Source organism: Scomber japonicus, chromosome 13 (assembly GCF_027409825.1).
Source record: "Scomber japonicus isolate fScoJap1 chromosome 13, fScoJap1.pri, whole genome shotgun sequence".
Classification (NCBI taxonomy): Eukaryota; Metazoa; Chordata; class Actinopteri; order Scombriformes; family Scombridae; genus Scomber; species Scomber japonicus.
The window spans coordinates 20,207,479-20,224,890 of record NC_070590.1 but is presented as its reverse complement, the minus strand read 5'-3'; the positions used below and the strand labels follow the sequence as shown (position 1 = coordinate 20,224,890).

At 39.6% G+C, this 17,412-nt stretch overlaps 2 protein-coding genes across 2 annotated transcripts; one reads left to right on the top strand and one right to left on the bottom strand.

Annotated features, from left to right (window-relative positions):
* The first annotated feature begins 1,987 nt into the window (after positions 1-1,987).
* Positions 1,988-10,731, top strand: slc12a9 (solute carrier family 12 member 9). Its single transcript, XM_053331457.1, has 14 exons — positions 1,988-2,104; positions 4,577-4,815; positions 4,925-5,059; positions 5,169-5,306; positions 5,450-5,752; positions 5,881-5,988; positions 6,135-6,246; positions 6,363-6,520; positions 6,607-6,689; positions 6,780-6,904; positions 7,761-7,953; positions 8,087-8,261; positions 9,219-9,365; positions 9,458-10,731. The coding sequence occupies exons 2-14, from the start codon at positions 4,611-4,613 to the stop codon at positions 10,291-10,293; spliced, it is 2,718 nt and encodes a 905-aa protein (XP_053187432.1). The 5' UTR covers positions 1,988-2,104; positions 4,577-4,610; the 3' UTR covers positions 10,294-10,731.
* Positions 10,732-11,877: 1,146 nt separating this feature from the next.
* Positions 11,878-16,877, bottom strand: hsd20b2 (hydroxysteroid (20-beta) dehydrogenase 2). Its single transcript, XM_053331111.1, has 11 exons — positions 16,727-16,877; positions 15,543-15,589; positions 15,319-15,394; positions 15,132-15,242; positions 14,153-14,220; positions 14,006-14,050; positions 13,871-13,905; positions 13,696-13,777; positions 13,489-13,554; positions 12,107-12,256; positions 11,878-12,021 (listed from the first exon to the last, which is right to left on the bottom strand). Exons 1-11 carry the CDS (start codon positions 16,875-16,877, stop codon positions 11,878-11,880), a joined length of 975 nt encoding a protein of 324 aa, XP_053187086.1.
* Positions 16,878-17,412: the final 535 nt, after the last annotated feature.

Genomic DNA, 17,412 nt, shown 5'->3' with positions numbered 1-17,412 from the left:
GTGAGGCCAGTGCGGAAGTGGCCCAAACCTGTGTTATCTGTAATGACCAGCAGGGGGCGACTCCATTGGCTCCAAAAAGAAGGTGGAGGGTCTATAGTCTTGCAGATCTACTGTACAGTACACATCCACTTTACTACATGATGATCTCTACATGGCCCACCACAACTCCCCCCACTCACTCATGTTGTCACCATGATGTCATGTTACATTTTAAAAAGAAGTGACCACTAGCCCTAACCATCCCATTATGGTCCCATTTCATTTTAAGTTGACAGTAAAGCAGGGCGTGGCTATGTTGTGATTGACAAGTAGCCACCACAGTGACAACTTTGGTTAGGTAAGTAACCATGGCATAACCACATATTCATATATATATAATTTCATTGTGTCTTCAGTTCATTAAAATTGTAACTTTTTGGCCACCTAATAAATTCTTGTTTAGCGTCTTGTTTAGGTTGACCTAGAAGACATACTGAAGTAGGATATTAATTTCTTCTGGCAAGTACTTTTTTCATTTACAAAATATAGCATTAGTATTAGCATGTTCATAGCATGATTAACCACAGACCATAAATGTACTGTGCTAAACAAGCTAGCAGCTAGTATTAGGGTCAGCTTCACTCTCTTGCCAAATATGGTACCTTCTGGCTCCAAAAATCCAAGATGGTGATGGATGATTGGTCCTGGTCTTGAAGGGTGATTCTGTGTCAAAATGTAGATTTCAGATTGTGTATTTTGCTCATTTGTTGTAGTGTTTTATCATTGATTGTACAGAAAAGCTGGGCCAGCTAATATTAATCCATCATATGTGTTTACCGCAAGGCTTTGTTTAACAAATAATTAAACAAAATTGTTGCCAATTATTTTTCTGTCAATCAAATAACCCATCTAGCTAATCATTTCAACTAGTGGGGGTTAAATGGGGGCCCAACAACAACAATTTAAGAGGTTAATCTGGCCATGGTGATGTCTTATGGAAATATTGTGTAGTATGTTTAAAATAACTTTCATTTAAATGTTTTTCATAAATTATTTAAATAGTGATACCTCTATTTAGTTATTTTCATTATCTACATATAAAGTAAAGATAACTTGATTACTATCATTGACCGCTTGATGATACTGTAATCAAACTTCAGTTAGTGATGATTTTATGGTTTATGTTTTATGTTTTGCAGTAGATATTATGCAGATGTAATGGTGCAGCAGTAGGAATGAAAAAACAAAAAATAAAAAGGAGCTATATCAACTTCTCTAGCCTACATGGAAGTGTTTGTGCCAGATACTATATAACCTGTTTGCATGTGTGGTTGATGTTATAAGACATAAACTGACTCCTCGGATCCACTTTTTGAGCAATTTACAGTCAGTAAATACTTCCCAACCCTCCATATAACTGTAACCTGCTGAGCTGGTTTCTTTCTAGAATGGTAGGCTAGAACATGTAGGCTATTCATTGGCTTTTACCTCTTTTTTTTAATTGTCTATTTTTATGTGTAAAAATCCATTATTTTAACCTTGTCATGTTCAGTAGTTTAGCTCACCATGAGTGAGTACTGTCTTTGTGACAAAAGAGACCCCTGCTGTGCATAAATGTAATAACAGTCCAGTCTATAGCACAACTTTATATTATCATGTGTGTGTGTAGGCTACATCCACAAGTTTTTTTGTTGTGCGTAAAATAGATGAAGAAGTGAAATCAGCCGTACTTTACACTATTTTTAATTTATAATTTCAGTGACGTCACATGTACTCTGTAAAACCAAGGGGAGTGGTTATTTTGAGATAATTTTACCCTCCCCTTTTGTCAGTCACATGGGCTGTTTCTGCTCTCCCGTGACACTTCTTAACAAATAACAGAGGGACGAGGCGTGCCATGGCTGCGGTGTTATTATTGGGCTGCACATCTTTCACAGCATCCAAACTCTGGGGACAACTAAGCTCTATCCGCCGGCCTGCTGCGGCTACATCTGCTTGTCCACTGCGCATCTGACCCGGCACATCTGCTGCTGAACACATCCAGCTGAGGCGCGCAGAGACATCGCAGCATCTGAAGGAGCTCTCGAGCAGGAAGTGGATCAAACTGTGTCAGGACGGCTCAGCGGTAAGTTTGACTGTCCTCGGTGTGTTTCAGCAGGGTGCGTCCTGTCGTAAACAGCCTGGATGTTGCTGGCTGGATGATACACGGTGCACCAGCACTTTAGATTGTGCGTAGTTTTATTACTGCCTCCGCCGGCGTGGTCACTTCCTGGCTGAGCACCTCCAAACGTAAACACACATTTACCCCCAAACAGCTGTACTGCATTGTGCATCTGTGTTTTACATTTTTGTCTCACAAAATACGTCAAGTTTGCGTGACGCATTTGCTCCACCCTCGTAATACGCAAAAACAGAAAAGGTGATTTATTTGAACCGACTTGCTTTAAAGTAGGGTTAGGGGACCCTCAGAGAGCCTTTTTGGGTTGTTTCAGGCGGTCTGCATCAACATCAAGAATACCAGTTTCAGCACCAACAGCATGCGGTAACTTTAAAAAAAATGACAACTTGCTGTGGGTCACCTCGTGTGTTCAGTTCCCATTCAATGATCAACTTCCCTGTTAAAAACAACTGACAAGTCATCACACCATGTTAGGACTGAGAATCTGTCTCATCACGTTAATCTACACACTTGTGATTCTTGCGCAACTATAAGAAAAATGGACTAGTGGTGGATAGAAGTGCCTACAGCTCACTGGAAGTTTATAGGTGATTAATCTGTCAAATTGGGCATTTAAGATTTAAATGACTGATTAATGCTTATTTTTTTCTACAGAAATAAAATATTTTTTTAAATAATTTTGCAAACCTCAAGTAGACAATAATATGACAGTCCAAAAGTCTCATCATTTTTTGCCTATTAAATTGACATATTCAGCTCTTAAAATAGATTCATTTTCTAAAAGCGACTAATCAGTCAGTCAACTAATTGTTTCAGCTCTACTGCCTAAAATGTGTAAAGTAGAAAATAAGTTATAATTAGGAGGTTATGTCCTGTGCATGTCTCATCATGCTCAGTTGAGTAATACCTTTGTATTACTCAGTGACTCCCATCATGTTACCCAGGAGCAGATTTAATACTTTGCAGAGAGGGCTGGTGTTGAGGCAGGTTTGGCAACAGCTTCATTGATGAAAACTATGAGGTATAATTGTAAAGGTGAATGCTGGCATGTGAGAGGGAGAAACAACCAAGGTCACCTGTGCACAGAAGTGCCTGCTGCTCAGTTGAGATATCTTTCAGTTTGACTTGAATGCCAAAACAGACGAGCAGCTGTGAATCAGCTGACTGCAAATACCAACCTAAGGTGTGAGTAGCTTTCATTAAGAAGAGAAGCCACAGCAGCTCTCTCTGATGGAGTTTTTTTATATAGAAAGAAAATAATTTTTTGCCTACAATGAGGACTGCAAAGAAGGAAAAACGAGTGATTGTGTAGAAAAGTTACAGAACAGGTCAGATGAATCAGCCTACATGTTAGCATCAGGTGACTGTGCAGTGCCTGTGAGCTGCTGAATTTCCTGGATTTCATTTGCATACTTGTGTTGAGCCACTTCAATCTCTGTTAAATTACTGAATCTGACTTGCAAAAATTAAACCAGTTGTTGCTCATTTTGATTCATACTGTTAAAAGTTCAAATATGTTCAGATTGGCTGTAGATTTTAATCTTCTCAGCTGCTCAAAGTTATATTCTTTAAAGTAAAGATATTGTTTACTAGATGCTGGAAGCATTCATGTGAAGGCATGTGCTACTGTGCACATGATGATTATTTTTAATTTTAGGAGGCTCAAAAACACCTCAGGGTGTGCATGGGTGTAGGATCACATATGTCAGTGTGTGCTTGGGGCTTGTTGCGAGATTTCTTTGAAAAAGTTTTAAAAAGCTGTATTCTGTGATATTATGACAAAATCCTGTTGTTAGTGGGAGGGACTAATAAACTGTAAATGTTTAACAAGATTGCAAAGTGGGCACAAAATCCTGCTTAAAGTGGACTTTGGGCAGGACATGTTTCATCCTTTACCTTGCTGCTGTTCACTTAATTCACACACAAAAAGGAGAACTGAGAAATATTTGCATGTGGGGCTTAATGATGGGGAGCAATCTCTCTTACCCACAAATATGGCTGCAGTTAATGGTTATTTTCATTATCGATTAATGATTGATTCATTGATAAATTGTTTTGTCTACAAGTGTCAGTAAATTGTAAAAGAAAATTGTGACGTCTTCAAATGTCTTGTTTTGTTTAATGAACAGTCCAAAACCCCAAAGATATTCACTTTACTATCATGTATGACACAGAAAAGCTTCAAATCCTAAAATTTGAGAAGCTGCAACCACCAAGTATTTGGCTTTTTGCTTAACAAATGACAAATGGGAATTATTCATTGTTGCAGCCCTACACACAAAACGGACATAAGCAGGCATATACTGTAGGCATATATAATAGTTTTGTTTTTTTACAGACAGTAGCCAAAAATCTTGTCAGACATACAGAATTTAATTACAAAATGTCTGTTTGTCTTCAATCGTGTCTTTCTCACAGGACAAATAATCCTACGACGCTCTCCTCAGCAACCATGTCAAACGAACGCACCCCTCTGATCAACACAGGGGTGTGTGGTCTGAGTGTGACCTCAGTGGCATGTGGCGCTGTGTCAGATGGCAGCCCCGAATCCAATGCTGGGTCACCAAGTAAAGACCCTCGAAAACTGAACACATTTTTCGGAGTGATGGTGCCGACCATCCTCTCCATGTTCAGCATTGTGCTGTTTCTGAGAACTGGTGAGTGAAGAAATAAGAAACATAAAATTTGGTTTTGGGTTGTACAACGCTGTACTTCACTGAGTCATTGTACTGCAGTGACTAACACTGACATGATCTCCCTTTGCAGGCTTTGTGGTTGGTCACGCGGGGCTGATACAGGGTCTTTCAATGGTAATTGTAGCCTACACCATCATTTCTCTTACAATACTGTCCATCTGTGCCATCTCCACCAACGGTGCCATACAAGGCGGTGGAGCCTACTGTATCCTTACAAACCAAACAAGTTTTTAAAATGTTTATTTATTTCTTGAGTGTTTCCTGTAGCTTCATTCATCTCATTGTAAACATCATCCCTGACTAAATTGGATCAGACATGATCAGTCGTTCACTGGGCCCAGAGTTTGGAGGAAGCATCGGTTTGATGTTCTTCTTAGCCAAAGTGTGTGCGTGTGGAGAGTACGTTCTTGGTCTTGTGGAGGCCATACTTGATGTATTTGGTTCAGATCCCGGTAAGTTTTGATTGACTTTTTGGTTTTGATCTGTTTGTCTCGCCTGTTTTTCTGAATGACTTAGTCTACTGCATAAAAAACACCCACCCACCCCTTTTTTAAAAGCTTTGTCAGTTTTCCTTCTGGTTTCCTTCCTGTTCTAGAGTCATCTGTGTCTGAGGGGGTGCGGGTGCTTCCTCAGGGTTACTGGTACACAGTGCTGTACTCTGCGGTAGTCTTGCTGCTGTGTCTGCTTGTTTGTCTGGTGGGTGCTCATATCTACTCCCGCACTGCCTTCATCATCTTGCTGGTGGTCACTGTATCACTGCTGTCCATCTTCATCAGTTCTGTGGCAGTCAAACCTCAGAACTATGTGATCACCCATCCGGGTCCTGGCAATCAGACCCTCCGCTACAATGCCAGCTACACGGGCTTCAGTGCTACCACACTGAGGAACAACCTGGGCTGTGAGTATTAACAGCATTGTTGGGGTTTTGTGAGGATGTGAAAGTACGTTCACTGGTAGATATATATGACACATGTAAATTTAGGGTTATCTATAAACACCTCCCTGCTGTTCCTCATTTCTCTCCAGCTGGTTACTCTTTGGACTACAGCACCAACTCTGTCATGTCTTTTGCCACCGTGTTTGCCGTCATGTTCACCAGCTGCACTGGAATCATGGCCGGAGCCAACATGTCAGGTTAAAGCTTGTTGTCCTAACATTAAATGTGTAATCACATTGCAGTGAAGAAGTCATTGCTTCAAATGGATGTGTAGTGTCCTGTGAACTAGAATCTTGCCGTTATGCAAAATTGATGTTTGCTCTTTCTCCATGTGTCTCTGAAGGGGAGCTGAAGACTCCAAGTGTCTCTATCCCTAAAGGCACCATCATAGCTGTCTTATACACATTCATAGTCTACGTCCTCCTCTTCCTCTTGGTCAGCGCCACGTGTGACAGGTCTGAAATGGCTCGTAATAGCATTGTTGGATATCAATACTTTAAATTAGATCAACTGTCAAATGAGCAGTTGTGATATGGTGCAAATTCGATGTGATTTTTTTTTTTTTCTTTAGGACCCTGTTGATTCAGGATTATGGGTTTTTACAGCGAATAAACATCTGGCCTCCGTTTGTCACCATCGGGATATACTGCGCTTCTCTGTCAGCTGCAATGTGCTCTATGATCGGAGCGTCCCGTATCCTGCATGCTCTTGCTCTGGATCAACTCTTTGGTAAGGCTTGTGGTTTTTACTCATCATAGCAGCACCTCTTTTGTGTGCTGAGTCACTTTTCTAAGAGACTTTTATTTTTCCTACAGGTTTGCCGTTAGCTCCAGCTGCTATCACATCAAGCTCAGGGAATCCATGGGTGGCAGTGCTTTACACCTGGGGTCTGGCGCAGGTGAGTGGAGTGTCAGGAGTGTGTGGTCTGTATTTTTCAGATCTACAACTGATGTCATAACCTGTTGGTTGTGGTGTGTTTTTGTTACAGTGTGTGGTGTTTGCAGGCCAGCTCAATGCTATAGCAAGTTTGGTGACAGTTTTCTACTTGCTTGCCTACGCTGCGGTCGACTTGGCCTGTTTGGCTCTTGAATGGGCATCAGCACCAAATTTCAGGTAATCAGAAAAAACTAATAGATCTTAACTGACCTGTATAAGTGACATATATGTATTACAGTCATCAGCCTGTAATTTAATCAAACGGTTAAATTTTCGATATAAAATTTCAAACATGTTTAGCAGTTATTCAACAAGAACCTCTGCTGTTAAGGTAAATAATACTACCTGAGAATTACCTGATTAAGGCTTTTGCTGCTGAAATGTCACTTATTCATAGTACCATTTTCCAGCATTTTAGAGTGGCCTTAAATTCTGGCCCAGGAAATAACAAAAAAATCAGGCTCACTTTAACCACTCAGTGATACTAAAAAAGATGAAAAGGTAAAGTAGTTGGGAAAAGCGTTTATTTCAGGTTCAAAAAGTGACATTTGAAAGCCAGAGATGTAAGTACCAGTCCACAACATCATGTATCATAGTAAAAAAAACATCATCAGCTGTTGAGATCCAAATGTTTCTTGAAAATGTCCACTCAAGCTACAAACTTCAAGCATATAATTGATTCATGCTTCAATAAAACAAACACAAAAATGCAAAACATAATAAAACAAGTCAACCATTATAAGGATATAGTAAGGATATAGTGTGCTCTCCAGGCCAAGAATAAATTTCTTATACATTTGACGTAATCAGGGAGTCAACTGTGGTCATTATTGGTCCTTATCAAGCATGCTGAAATGAAACTAAAAAGTAAATTGAATACTGCATTTCTCTTTTACAAGTGCTTCTCTATTTGATAAATGGCTCTAATGTCAGCCTTCTTTAGATATGTGATGGTCATGTATTTCATGGGACAGTAAAAGTGATATTTATGTCCCCTCTCCACTTCTCTGTTTTATCTCTGTTTGTTTAACAGACCGACCTTCCAGCTCTTCTCCTGGCACACTTGCCTGCTGGGGATTCTGAGCTGTTTAGTGATGATGTTCGTCATTAACCCCGTGTACTCCTCCGGCAGCATCGTCCTGCTGTTACTGTTGCTGCTTTTCCTTCACTACAGATCACCCACCAGCAGCTGGGGCTACATCAGCCAGGCTCTCATCTTCCATCAGGTATGTATGGAAGTAACTATCAGTTATCTGGATGCATGCAGACACACACACACACACACACACACACACACACAACCAGACAAGCAGTACAGTTTGTCATCAGTCCTGTTTTCCTCTCTCCTTTGTGGTTTAGGTTCGCAAATATCTGTTGATGCTTGATGTGAGGAAAGACCACGTGAAGTTCTGGAGGCCTCAGGTGTTGTTAATGGTGGCCAATCCTCGTTCTTCCTGTCAGCTCATTCTGTTTGTCAACCAGCTGAAGAAAGGAGGGTTGTATGTGTTGGGCCACGTGCAGCTGGGAGATCTGGGTAATGCTCAGTGGATGGTCTGTGCTGGCCATCTGCAGTTAACAGTATTAAATTATTCTTATCTTTGAATCTTTTTCTTTGTGTAACTACTGCCACCAGCGAGTTTTTCTTTTTCAAAATGCCCAGGTTAAATACAGTCCTTCAACTACTGCAGACAAAATTTAATTGCAGTCATAATTTGTTTAGAGGCCACATCAACTCATTCTATTATTTCTCATGTGTACAACCGATTCATTCACTTCCTGTTTTGTTGTGGTTAATAGACTGAATGGTACTGTGTATTTATAAGAAGGTTTAGTAGCAGAAATGTTTTCTTGTTTAATGTTTACTCCTCTTTTGATTTATGCTTCATGTATTGAAGCAAAATGGTGTCATGTGATATATTTTTTTATCATTTGGTCTGCAAACAAATAAGCAGCATGAAATGCGGAAATAAGCTGCATATCTCTGAAGTTGTGTCTCTGACAGGCCCACCTAAACCCCACACATACTATCATGAAAAGCTTCCTCATTAGGCTTTCACTTTCCATCTGCTGCTCCTTTCTGTCACACTCATCTCTTGCATTATTAATAAGAGATTAAGTTTTCTCTGTACCACTGAGGTATCAGACCTACAGTCACCAAGGGAGTTTTAAACCAGACCATTTAGAATTCAGCTAAATATATATATATTTGTTTATTTTGCACATATTCTTTTTAAACTGTAGGAAATAAATCCAGTTTTTATGTGTGATACACCTAAAGGATTTAGAAATAACCAGCATCCTTATACTTTAATTTATTATCTGACTCCAAGTTCAGGAGTCACTCAAATGAGATCATTGCCTACTTGCTACCTTCCTGCAGCACCACTGAACTGTGAAAAGTGTTTTGCATCTATGTCATGAAGTCCTGTATTGTATTACCGTTTATTTATGTCTATGCAGTATATTAATTTCTGCAACTCCTGTGTTTTAGATTCCCTGCCGTCAGACCCGGTCCAACAGCAGTACAACTTCTGGTTGAGCTTAGTTGATAAACTCGGGGTGAAGGCTTTTGTAGACCTGACGTTGTCTCCTTCTGTCAGACAGGGAACACAGCATCTGCTGCGAATCACAGGCCTGGGTAAGCTCTGATTGGCATCATTCAATGTAGGTTACGATGCTGCTTTATTTGCATTTGGTGACTCTTGGTGCTTTTCTGTATTTCTCTACAAGGTGGTATGAAGCCAAACATGCTGATCTTGGGTTTCTATGACAGCAGCACTCCTGAAGACTTCTTCTTACAAGATAGTGCGTTCTGTGATTCATCAATAGGACAAGGCAGTGAAGGCGAATATAATTTTGGGATTGACCTGCCTTCTTTACAGGCTCATTTCCCCCCAGTCCGACACATTGAGAGCCCACGCTGGCTATCACCAGAGGAGTATGTTGGGATAATTGCTGATGCCATTAAAATGAACAAGAACGTGTGCCTCGGCCGATATTTCTTCCAGTTGGAAGGAGAGGGTAAAGATAGCAAGGTTGATGGGTCAGAGCGGACTATAGATGTGTGGCCTCTCAACCTGCTTCAGCCAGGCAGCCGAGATTATGAGGATGTGTGCAGCCTCTTTTTGCTGCAGATGGCCTGTGTGCTTAACATGTCCAACAAATGGCGCCATGCAAGAATGAGAATCTTCCTGAATGTGGAGACCGAGTCCAACGACCAGGGCTGGGGGGAAGAGACTTTTCTAGAGTTGCTGAAGAAGCTGAGAATCAGGGCATCCATAACGATTGTGCCGTGGGACTCTGTGGTACAGCACCACACTCAGCCTGAGGGTGGGCCCCCTGCAGAACCCAACCAAGCTCTGTCCGATGGCTTTTTATCGGCAGTGAACTGTTTGTTGATGGAGCACAGCTCCCAAGCTGCTGTTCGCTTCCTGTATTTACCTCGACCTCCTGCTCATCACAGCCAGGCACAGCAGTACTTAACACAGCTGGAAGTGGTGACCAATCGTTTAGGTCCAACGCTGCTGATTCATGGTGTCACCCCAGTGACATACACTGATCTCTGAGCATGTGCACTCTTAAGTTTTGTCTGTTACATCATCTGTTATTGTACATGGATAACTTCTTAAGCTTACTTAAGTCTGCATAAGTATAAATTCTGGTTATACAAAATAAACACATAGTGTAATAAAAAGTGAATGCTAAGATACAATACAGTATGTAGCACCAGTCACTCAAAACTATACTTCAAACTCATACAGCTTTTTGTAATTTGTTGGTTGTTTTACTGGAGCTTAAAAAAGGACCACAGTTGAATGCTTTTTAAAAACACACTTGAGGTATTTGCATTCAAATAGGATATTTTCCTATTTTCATATACTTGAACTGGCTTGGTGATAGAGCCAATGAATGGGAGAATAACTGACGTTTGTGCATATAATTCATGTTGATATGTCCCCTAGTCTGCAGTGGCTTGAGGCCTGTCTTGAGAAAGAAATGTGTCAAAGAATTCAGAACAAACTAACTAACCCCTAACCCTTTTATTATGATCATACAGGTTGTCTAGGACATTAAATATAAAAATGTCTATATGTAATTTCAGGGATAAAAGGATGGATATGTGGTGTTTTGTGATGGATGGTAAAAAAATATATTTTAGTTACTCTTTTTAACTTATTTTTTTGCTGCTTGCTTTTCCTTAATTCTCACATTTCCACTGGTTGCTGGACCAAGTGATGCAAAGACTTTTTCTCTGAGCTGGAGTGAGTTCTGATTTTAGTTTTCAATGCAAACATGTTTTCCTTTGCTGTTAAATGTGTATCTCTAGGCTTCATAAAGGGAACATTTTTTGAACATTTGACCTAAGAATGATGAACAGCCTAAATATATCAAAAGGAGTCACACTGATGGTTGGGACCATCATAATTCAGTCTCAGACAGGACCAGGACCATCGAGGATTCAGACCAAGTCAAGATTGTAACCAAAGCAAAGTGTCACAAGTAATTTACTATATTTATAAGACACAAAATAACACAGTCAACAGTTAACACTGCATGGACCTGTTAGCAAAACACAATCAGGAAGTTGCTGAAAAAGCATCTTGCATGATTTGGCATGCTCCATCTTTGGTCACTGAGAAAGAATTAAAGTATGGAATCTTCTATACTAATGATCATTACTGTGGATAAACATATTCAATCGTTTGTCACAGAAGAAAATGTATGCCAAATGTACTGTGCATTGTCATCTTTGTAAGTGTAACATTGTAAATTCCTAAAAGAAAATATGTATTTAAAAGATTGCTTGAATGCAATAAAAGCAGAGATTGTGCCATCTGTTCAATGTAATGATATAAATAGTAATAGAAACAATATAAATAGAAAAGTCTTTTATTTTCACCAGAAGACCCAAAATCCAGTGATTAAGGTTGTTCAACTTGTTCGCTACATAGATTAAAAATAATCGTAGTGCAATAAATGAAAAACAGTACAACATATATAAAAGTATTTACCTGTATAATGAAGTTTATGTATTACAGTAACCATGCAATGATATTACACTTATTTTAGATATTTTACTAGTGGACCAGTAGTGAAGAAGCGTCTGGATTTTTTTGCATGTATGTTGCTTCATGACAGTAATCCAGTGCTTACTCCTCTTTTTGACTGAACCATTCCTTTTCCTTGCACATTCTTCTTCTATGTATACTCTTTTTTTCAAGGCTTCGTAGCTTCGTGATAAAGAATGATGACATACGAAGCCAGTCCGGCAGGAGTATTGTGAGAGCAAGGTCCTGTATGATGACAGGAAAGAGAAGGAGAGATGTTAGGATACTGCAGTTAAAACATTGCGAGTCATTGCAATTTCATCCCTCTGACCTGCAGTGCGTGGGACAGACAGCCACTGGTGTAGATGGAGTGACCAACAGTGTTCAAGGCCTCATGGACGTACTCTGAAGCACTCTTCACAAAGCAGTTGACCGCCATGTTGAATGTCATGTTGGTGGACACCATGAAGGGAGCCACACACTGGGAGGAAAATTAACAGTTGCACATCATGAAATGTGTATAAGATGGGCTTGAAATCAAAGTAATTTTCAGTTTAAGCAAAAACACAAGGTTTTAGTCCAAAGCTAGTGTGATGACAATGCAGCTCAACATGCACCAGGTTAATAAAGAGGAAGATAAACTGAGTCTGACTGAGAGACGCAGGGGACAAAGGTTCATTTTATGAGCTGTATGTTTGTTTAACAAATAAATACACACGGTTTAAATTAGTCTTTGGCTGTTCTGTGAGTGGAGTGCTGCATACAGAGCAGCTTCAAATGTTTTTGTTTATCATCTTTAGTAAAGATTTTGGTAAATGAAAACCAGATAAAAAATCTCACACTTACAAAGCTTTTATCTATTATGGTAAATGGACTGCATTGATATAGTGCCTCTCTAGTCTTCTGACCACTCAAAGTGCTTTACACTACATGCCACAATTATCCATTTATATACATTCACACACTGATGGCAGAGGCTGCTATGCAAGATGCCAACCTGCTCGTCAGGATGAGTTTCTAATGCACATTCACACACTGATGGCCTTCGGGAGCAATTTGGGCTACAGTATCTTGTCATAGGACACTTTGACACAGACAGGAGGAGCTGGGCACCAAACCGCTGAACTTCTGACCTGCTCTACCTTCTGACCTGCAGCCACCCCTACAGAGTCCTTAAAGTATTTCTTACTGTAAGTCAGTGATGGAATACCTAACCAACTTACTAACACAAAAAACTGCCTATTATTTTTTCTTACATGATCTGCATTATTCTCTCTTCATTCCTGATTCTGAAAAGTATTTCTTGAAAATTGTTGTAACAAGTCCCTTTGCCTTGGAAATAGGTTTAAATAATGTGTTGTTTTTAAGAAAACAAGACTATTAGGGTTTAATGATATAGAACATCTCCTTTATACGATGGAGTTTTTTTTGTCATATGTTACATTTTCATAGTCTTGGGTTTCCTTACTTTGTAAATTGAGTCTGAATGTTTATTCTTTAGCATTTACATTTTCATTTACATGTAACAGTATTCCAGTTAAACCTGTGTTCTTGAAGTAGACAGTTTTTTTTGTGTGTGTAAACATACAGTAGTGAGTCCCAGAAGAATCAGCCCTAAAATATGTTGTTCACCAGTAGTCAGTGCTTCAGAGTGAATGTGATTTTGCAGTTTTCAGTTCAGTTTTGGACTTCAGTTAATATCACACACTTTACCTGAACAGTAATTCCCTTTGACTTGTACTCAGCAGACAGACACTGAGAGAAATATGTCACAAAAATCTGAAATAAAAAGAGAAAGTCAAAGTCACAAAACAAGCACACTGACAGGTGAGTGATGTGCACTAATCAGTGAATGTCTGAGTGTGATCCAAATGAACATGATATGCACGAAATCAACAGAATATTTGGATGATGAAGTACCTTGGTGGCACAATAGAGGGACAACAAAGGCTGTGGACGTGTTCCCACTAGAGAGGAAACATTGATGATCAGCCCTTTCCCTCTGGAGAGGAAATGAGAGATAAACATTCATAAATGTATCTTTTATCTTATTATGTCATATCCACTGTTAACTTTTGGATGTCTGTGAAAGTACCTTTCAACCATGCCTGGAAGAACCACTCTTGTAATCTGAGTAAAAAACACAATATAAATCATCATCATTATCTTGTTTTTTATACTGTACAGCTTTATTCAATTACAAAACATTGTATATACTCATCCACTTTACCTGAGGGACAGACAGCACGTTACAGTTGATAACCTGAGTGATTTTCTTGTCGGAATAAACACAAAAAGGAAACTGTAGGTGAGCAACAAATAAAAACGTCCTTTCTTAAGACTGACATCCAGTCCATTGTCAAAATGCAAAACTTACCTGTTCAGCATCTGGTATTTCCAGGAAATAGGCAAAATGTTCAGAATAGGTCATTCCCACATTATTAACTGTGTTAGAAAGACACAAAGAAGAAACTTAATTATCAAACAGTTTTTCTTATTATGATGGATCTATTCTCTGTGGACCTGCAGATGGAAGAGTATGTGAAAGAATAGTTTGGCACTTTGGAAAATACACTTCTCTGCATTTTTGCTAAGATTTAGATGAGACGATTAATAGTGCTCTAGTATTAGTAAAGTAGATACTCCAACCTGCAGTCATTTAGCTTAGCTTAGCACAACGACCAGAAACAGGAGGCAATGTGTGGCTCTGCCCAAAGATGACAAAATCTGGCCAGCAGCACCCCTGGAGCTCACTAATAAACAAATGATGTCTTATTTAATCAGTACAAAAATCTCAACTGTACAAAAGATGTCACGGTTTTGCCAGGTATTATATTTTTGACCATGTTTTGGCCGGGTGCAGTGACTTGCTGGACTCTTAACTGCGAGGTTGCCAGGCAATAGGAAGCAAATCGAAGAATTTGCTGTGCCCAGCAGAGACATTTTCACATACATAAAACCACAGACTTTTTGTCTTTCACTTTGGATTTGGTTGTCTTTGAACAGAGCAAGACCAGCTGCCGCCTTCTGTTTCTAGTGTTAATGTTAAGATAGGCTTATCGCCTCCCTCATGCTAGCGTCTTAGTTAGCGTACAGACATGAGAGTGGTATCAAACTGCTCATCTAACTGTCTGCAAGACAGTGAGTGAGCATATTTTCCAATATATCAACTATTCCTTCAACCAGACAGTGCTGATAACTGTTAGGCCATGCTGTCTAAAGCAACTGTGTGCTACATTGAAGCTCTCTTATAAGACTAGACTATCAACTGTTTTCCTCCATTTTTTAAAATCTCTTAACACATTTGAAAAAAGTCTCCTGTGTTTCCTCTGTCCTATGATTAATTGTCCCATTACCCAGAATTCCAATCTCCAGGCCCCTTAGTCCCTCGGCTATGACCTGGTAAATACTGTGGCCATCCATGAAGTCCACTTGGATGGTGCGAGTCCTTCGTCCATACTGATCCTCTGGAGGAGAAATATTATTTCTGTTTTAGAGTTGCACATAAGTTTATTTGAACACCAATATTTTCATTTGACTCACCTATCTCTTTGGCCACCATTTGAAGCTTGTCATAAGATCTGCTTACCAAAACAACATCCAGGCCTTTTCGTGCCAGCTGGAAAGAAAGATGCAGAAAAACAGGTTTGGTCGGCCTCTTAAAAAATAAAGCTCTGAACTGATTAAATCTAAAACACTCAAATTCGAAACAGTTTAAAAATATGGACCAAATGATACATTGTTTTAGAGGTAAATTGGACACTTACCTCTATGGCATAAGCTTTACCAATGCCAGATGTGGCACCAGTGACAACTGCACACAGGAGAAAGCACAGACATGTTACAAAAGGAAAAAAAATCAAATTTTCTGTTAGAATAATTAAAATCTATGTCCATTTGTTTGAAATGGTGCTCAAGCAATGATGAGAGAATCTTAATCTGTAGCCTGATCTGAAAGGCTATGTAAAAGGTTAAATGTTAAATATTACACCTGCCATTAGAAGAGGGGTTATGTTTAGTTTCTCAGCTAAAGTAACAACCCATTGGCAGCTTGTCTGAATCTCATGGTCAGTTTATTTATTTTTTCCTCTTGTGCTAAAACATTACCACGATCATGCTGACATTCTTTCACCAAACTCCTACACTGCAGTTCTATAATAGCACAAATACTGCACACAATTATACATTTCAAACTATAGAAAGATGCAGAGTAGAGAGGGAAAGTGAGAGAAAGAGGAGGAAATTGCAGAAGACCGGAATCCTCCAATTTTGCTTAGCCAAAAAAACCCACTGCACGCTGTGTGGATCAGATCCTGGTCACACAGAAACCCAAGACAAGAGGCACTGTTTCTTTTCTTTTTCTTATGTGTGCATTATTTGGACCCCCAGCCCCAATGCTTTTTTTCATCAGTAACAAATGACAAAATCTGCACAACCTTAGAATTAGATAATGTACTTTCAATTAAAACTGAATTAGCTTAAATGTTTGTAGGCAATAAGGCGGAAATGTCCCATCTAGTTGGAATGTGAGCATCTTATCAAATCCCTTATCGAACAGGCAACACAGAGAGGAAGCTTGCAGTGTGCTGCTGATGGGAGTTAATGTTGCAATAAAGTACAATTATTCCCACGACCTCAGCTTCATGCACTCTGTGTTATTCTCACTTTAACTACAAGCCTTAATATGATCTTCATCATACCTGTGGCTGTACAGCATGGTTTAATTTGCAATAGTTTTTACACATACACACACGCATGCACGTGCACACACACACACACACACACACACACACACACACACACACACACACACACACACACACACATAGATCCACAGATTCACAGGTTAGGCACAGTGTCCAAGTCTAAACAGCTTAAATCTGACACAGTTAACATCTTTGATTTGCAAACAAAACAACCCGAAAGAAAGAGACTTGTTCTTTGACTTTACCTGCCCATTGCCCATATGTCCTTAAATTCACTCGCCAAAACTTTGATAAAATAAACTCTCTTAATCCACACCAACTCCTCCAAGCCAGTTTCAGCAGGTGAAAAACAACAGTTAATCCCCCAACTATGGCCAATCCGTTAGTGAATGACATTTTGCACCAGAGCCTCTGCCTGACCAGGATTATGTTGTAGCACGAGCACAAGCTTTAAAAGGTGGTCAATCCAAATTTTATATTAGAGGAAATGAGAACTTTTTTTTTTATCTGCTTTCCTCCTCCCATCTTGCTCCACCCCTCACTATGTGCTGCTGTCCTGAGGGTGAGCTTGTCAGACAACAAACCCCAGGACCCACATAATGCACCTGAACCCTACAGACTCCCTGCTGACTGAACTGAAGCTGTTTCAACTTTTAAATCTCTATTCAATTATAAACTTATGCTTCATCATTTTCTGTCCAAACATTGTGCAGGGGCTGATAAAAACACTAGATCCTACAATTCCCATGATGCAACTCAAATTGAACTGTCTTTTGCTAAACCTTTCCTGCCTGATTGAATCTTATGTCTTTCAAACTCTGTGCCCCCAGATTGAACTGTACACTTTCTGTTATAGATCTGTGGTCTTGTCTCCAAGCCCAAGTTGAGATAACCCTAATGACATCACCATGACATCATCATGATGAGTAAA

Bases quoted from the DNA above. Each gene is read 5' to 3' on its own strand.
- slc12a9 (XM_053331457.1), top strand. From the start codon at position 4,611: ATGTCAAACGAACGCACCCCTCTGATCAACACAGGGGTGTGTGGTCTG. The intron at 6,521-6,606 runs GTAAGGCTTGTG...TTTTTCCTACAG, and splicing joins TGCTCTGGATCAACTCTTTG to GTTTGCCGTTAGCTCCAGCT. The intron at 8,262-9,218 runs GTAATGCTCAGT...CCTGTGTTTTAG, and splicing joins CGTGCAGCTGGGAGATCTGG to ATTCCCTGCCGTCAGACCCG.
- hsd20b2 (XM_053331111.1), bottom strand. From the start codon at position 16,877: ATGTCATTCACTAACGGATTGGCCATAGTTGGGGGATTAACTGTTGTT. The intron at 13,555-13,695 runs GTACTTCATCAT...TTTTTATTTCAG, and splicing joins CCCTCTATTGTGCCACCAAG to ATTTTTGTGACATATTTCTC. The intron at 12,022-12,106 runs GTCAGAGGGATG...GTCATCATACAG, and splicing joins GTCTGTCCCACGCACTGCAG to GACCTTGCTCTCACAATACT.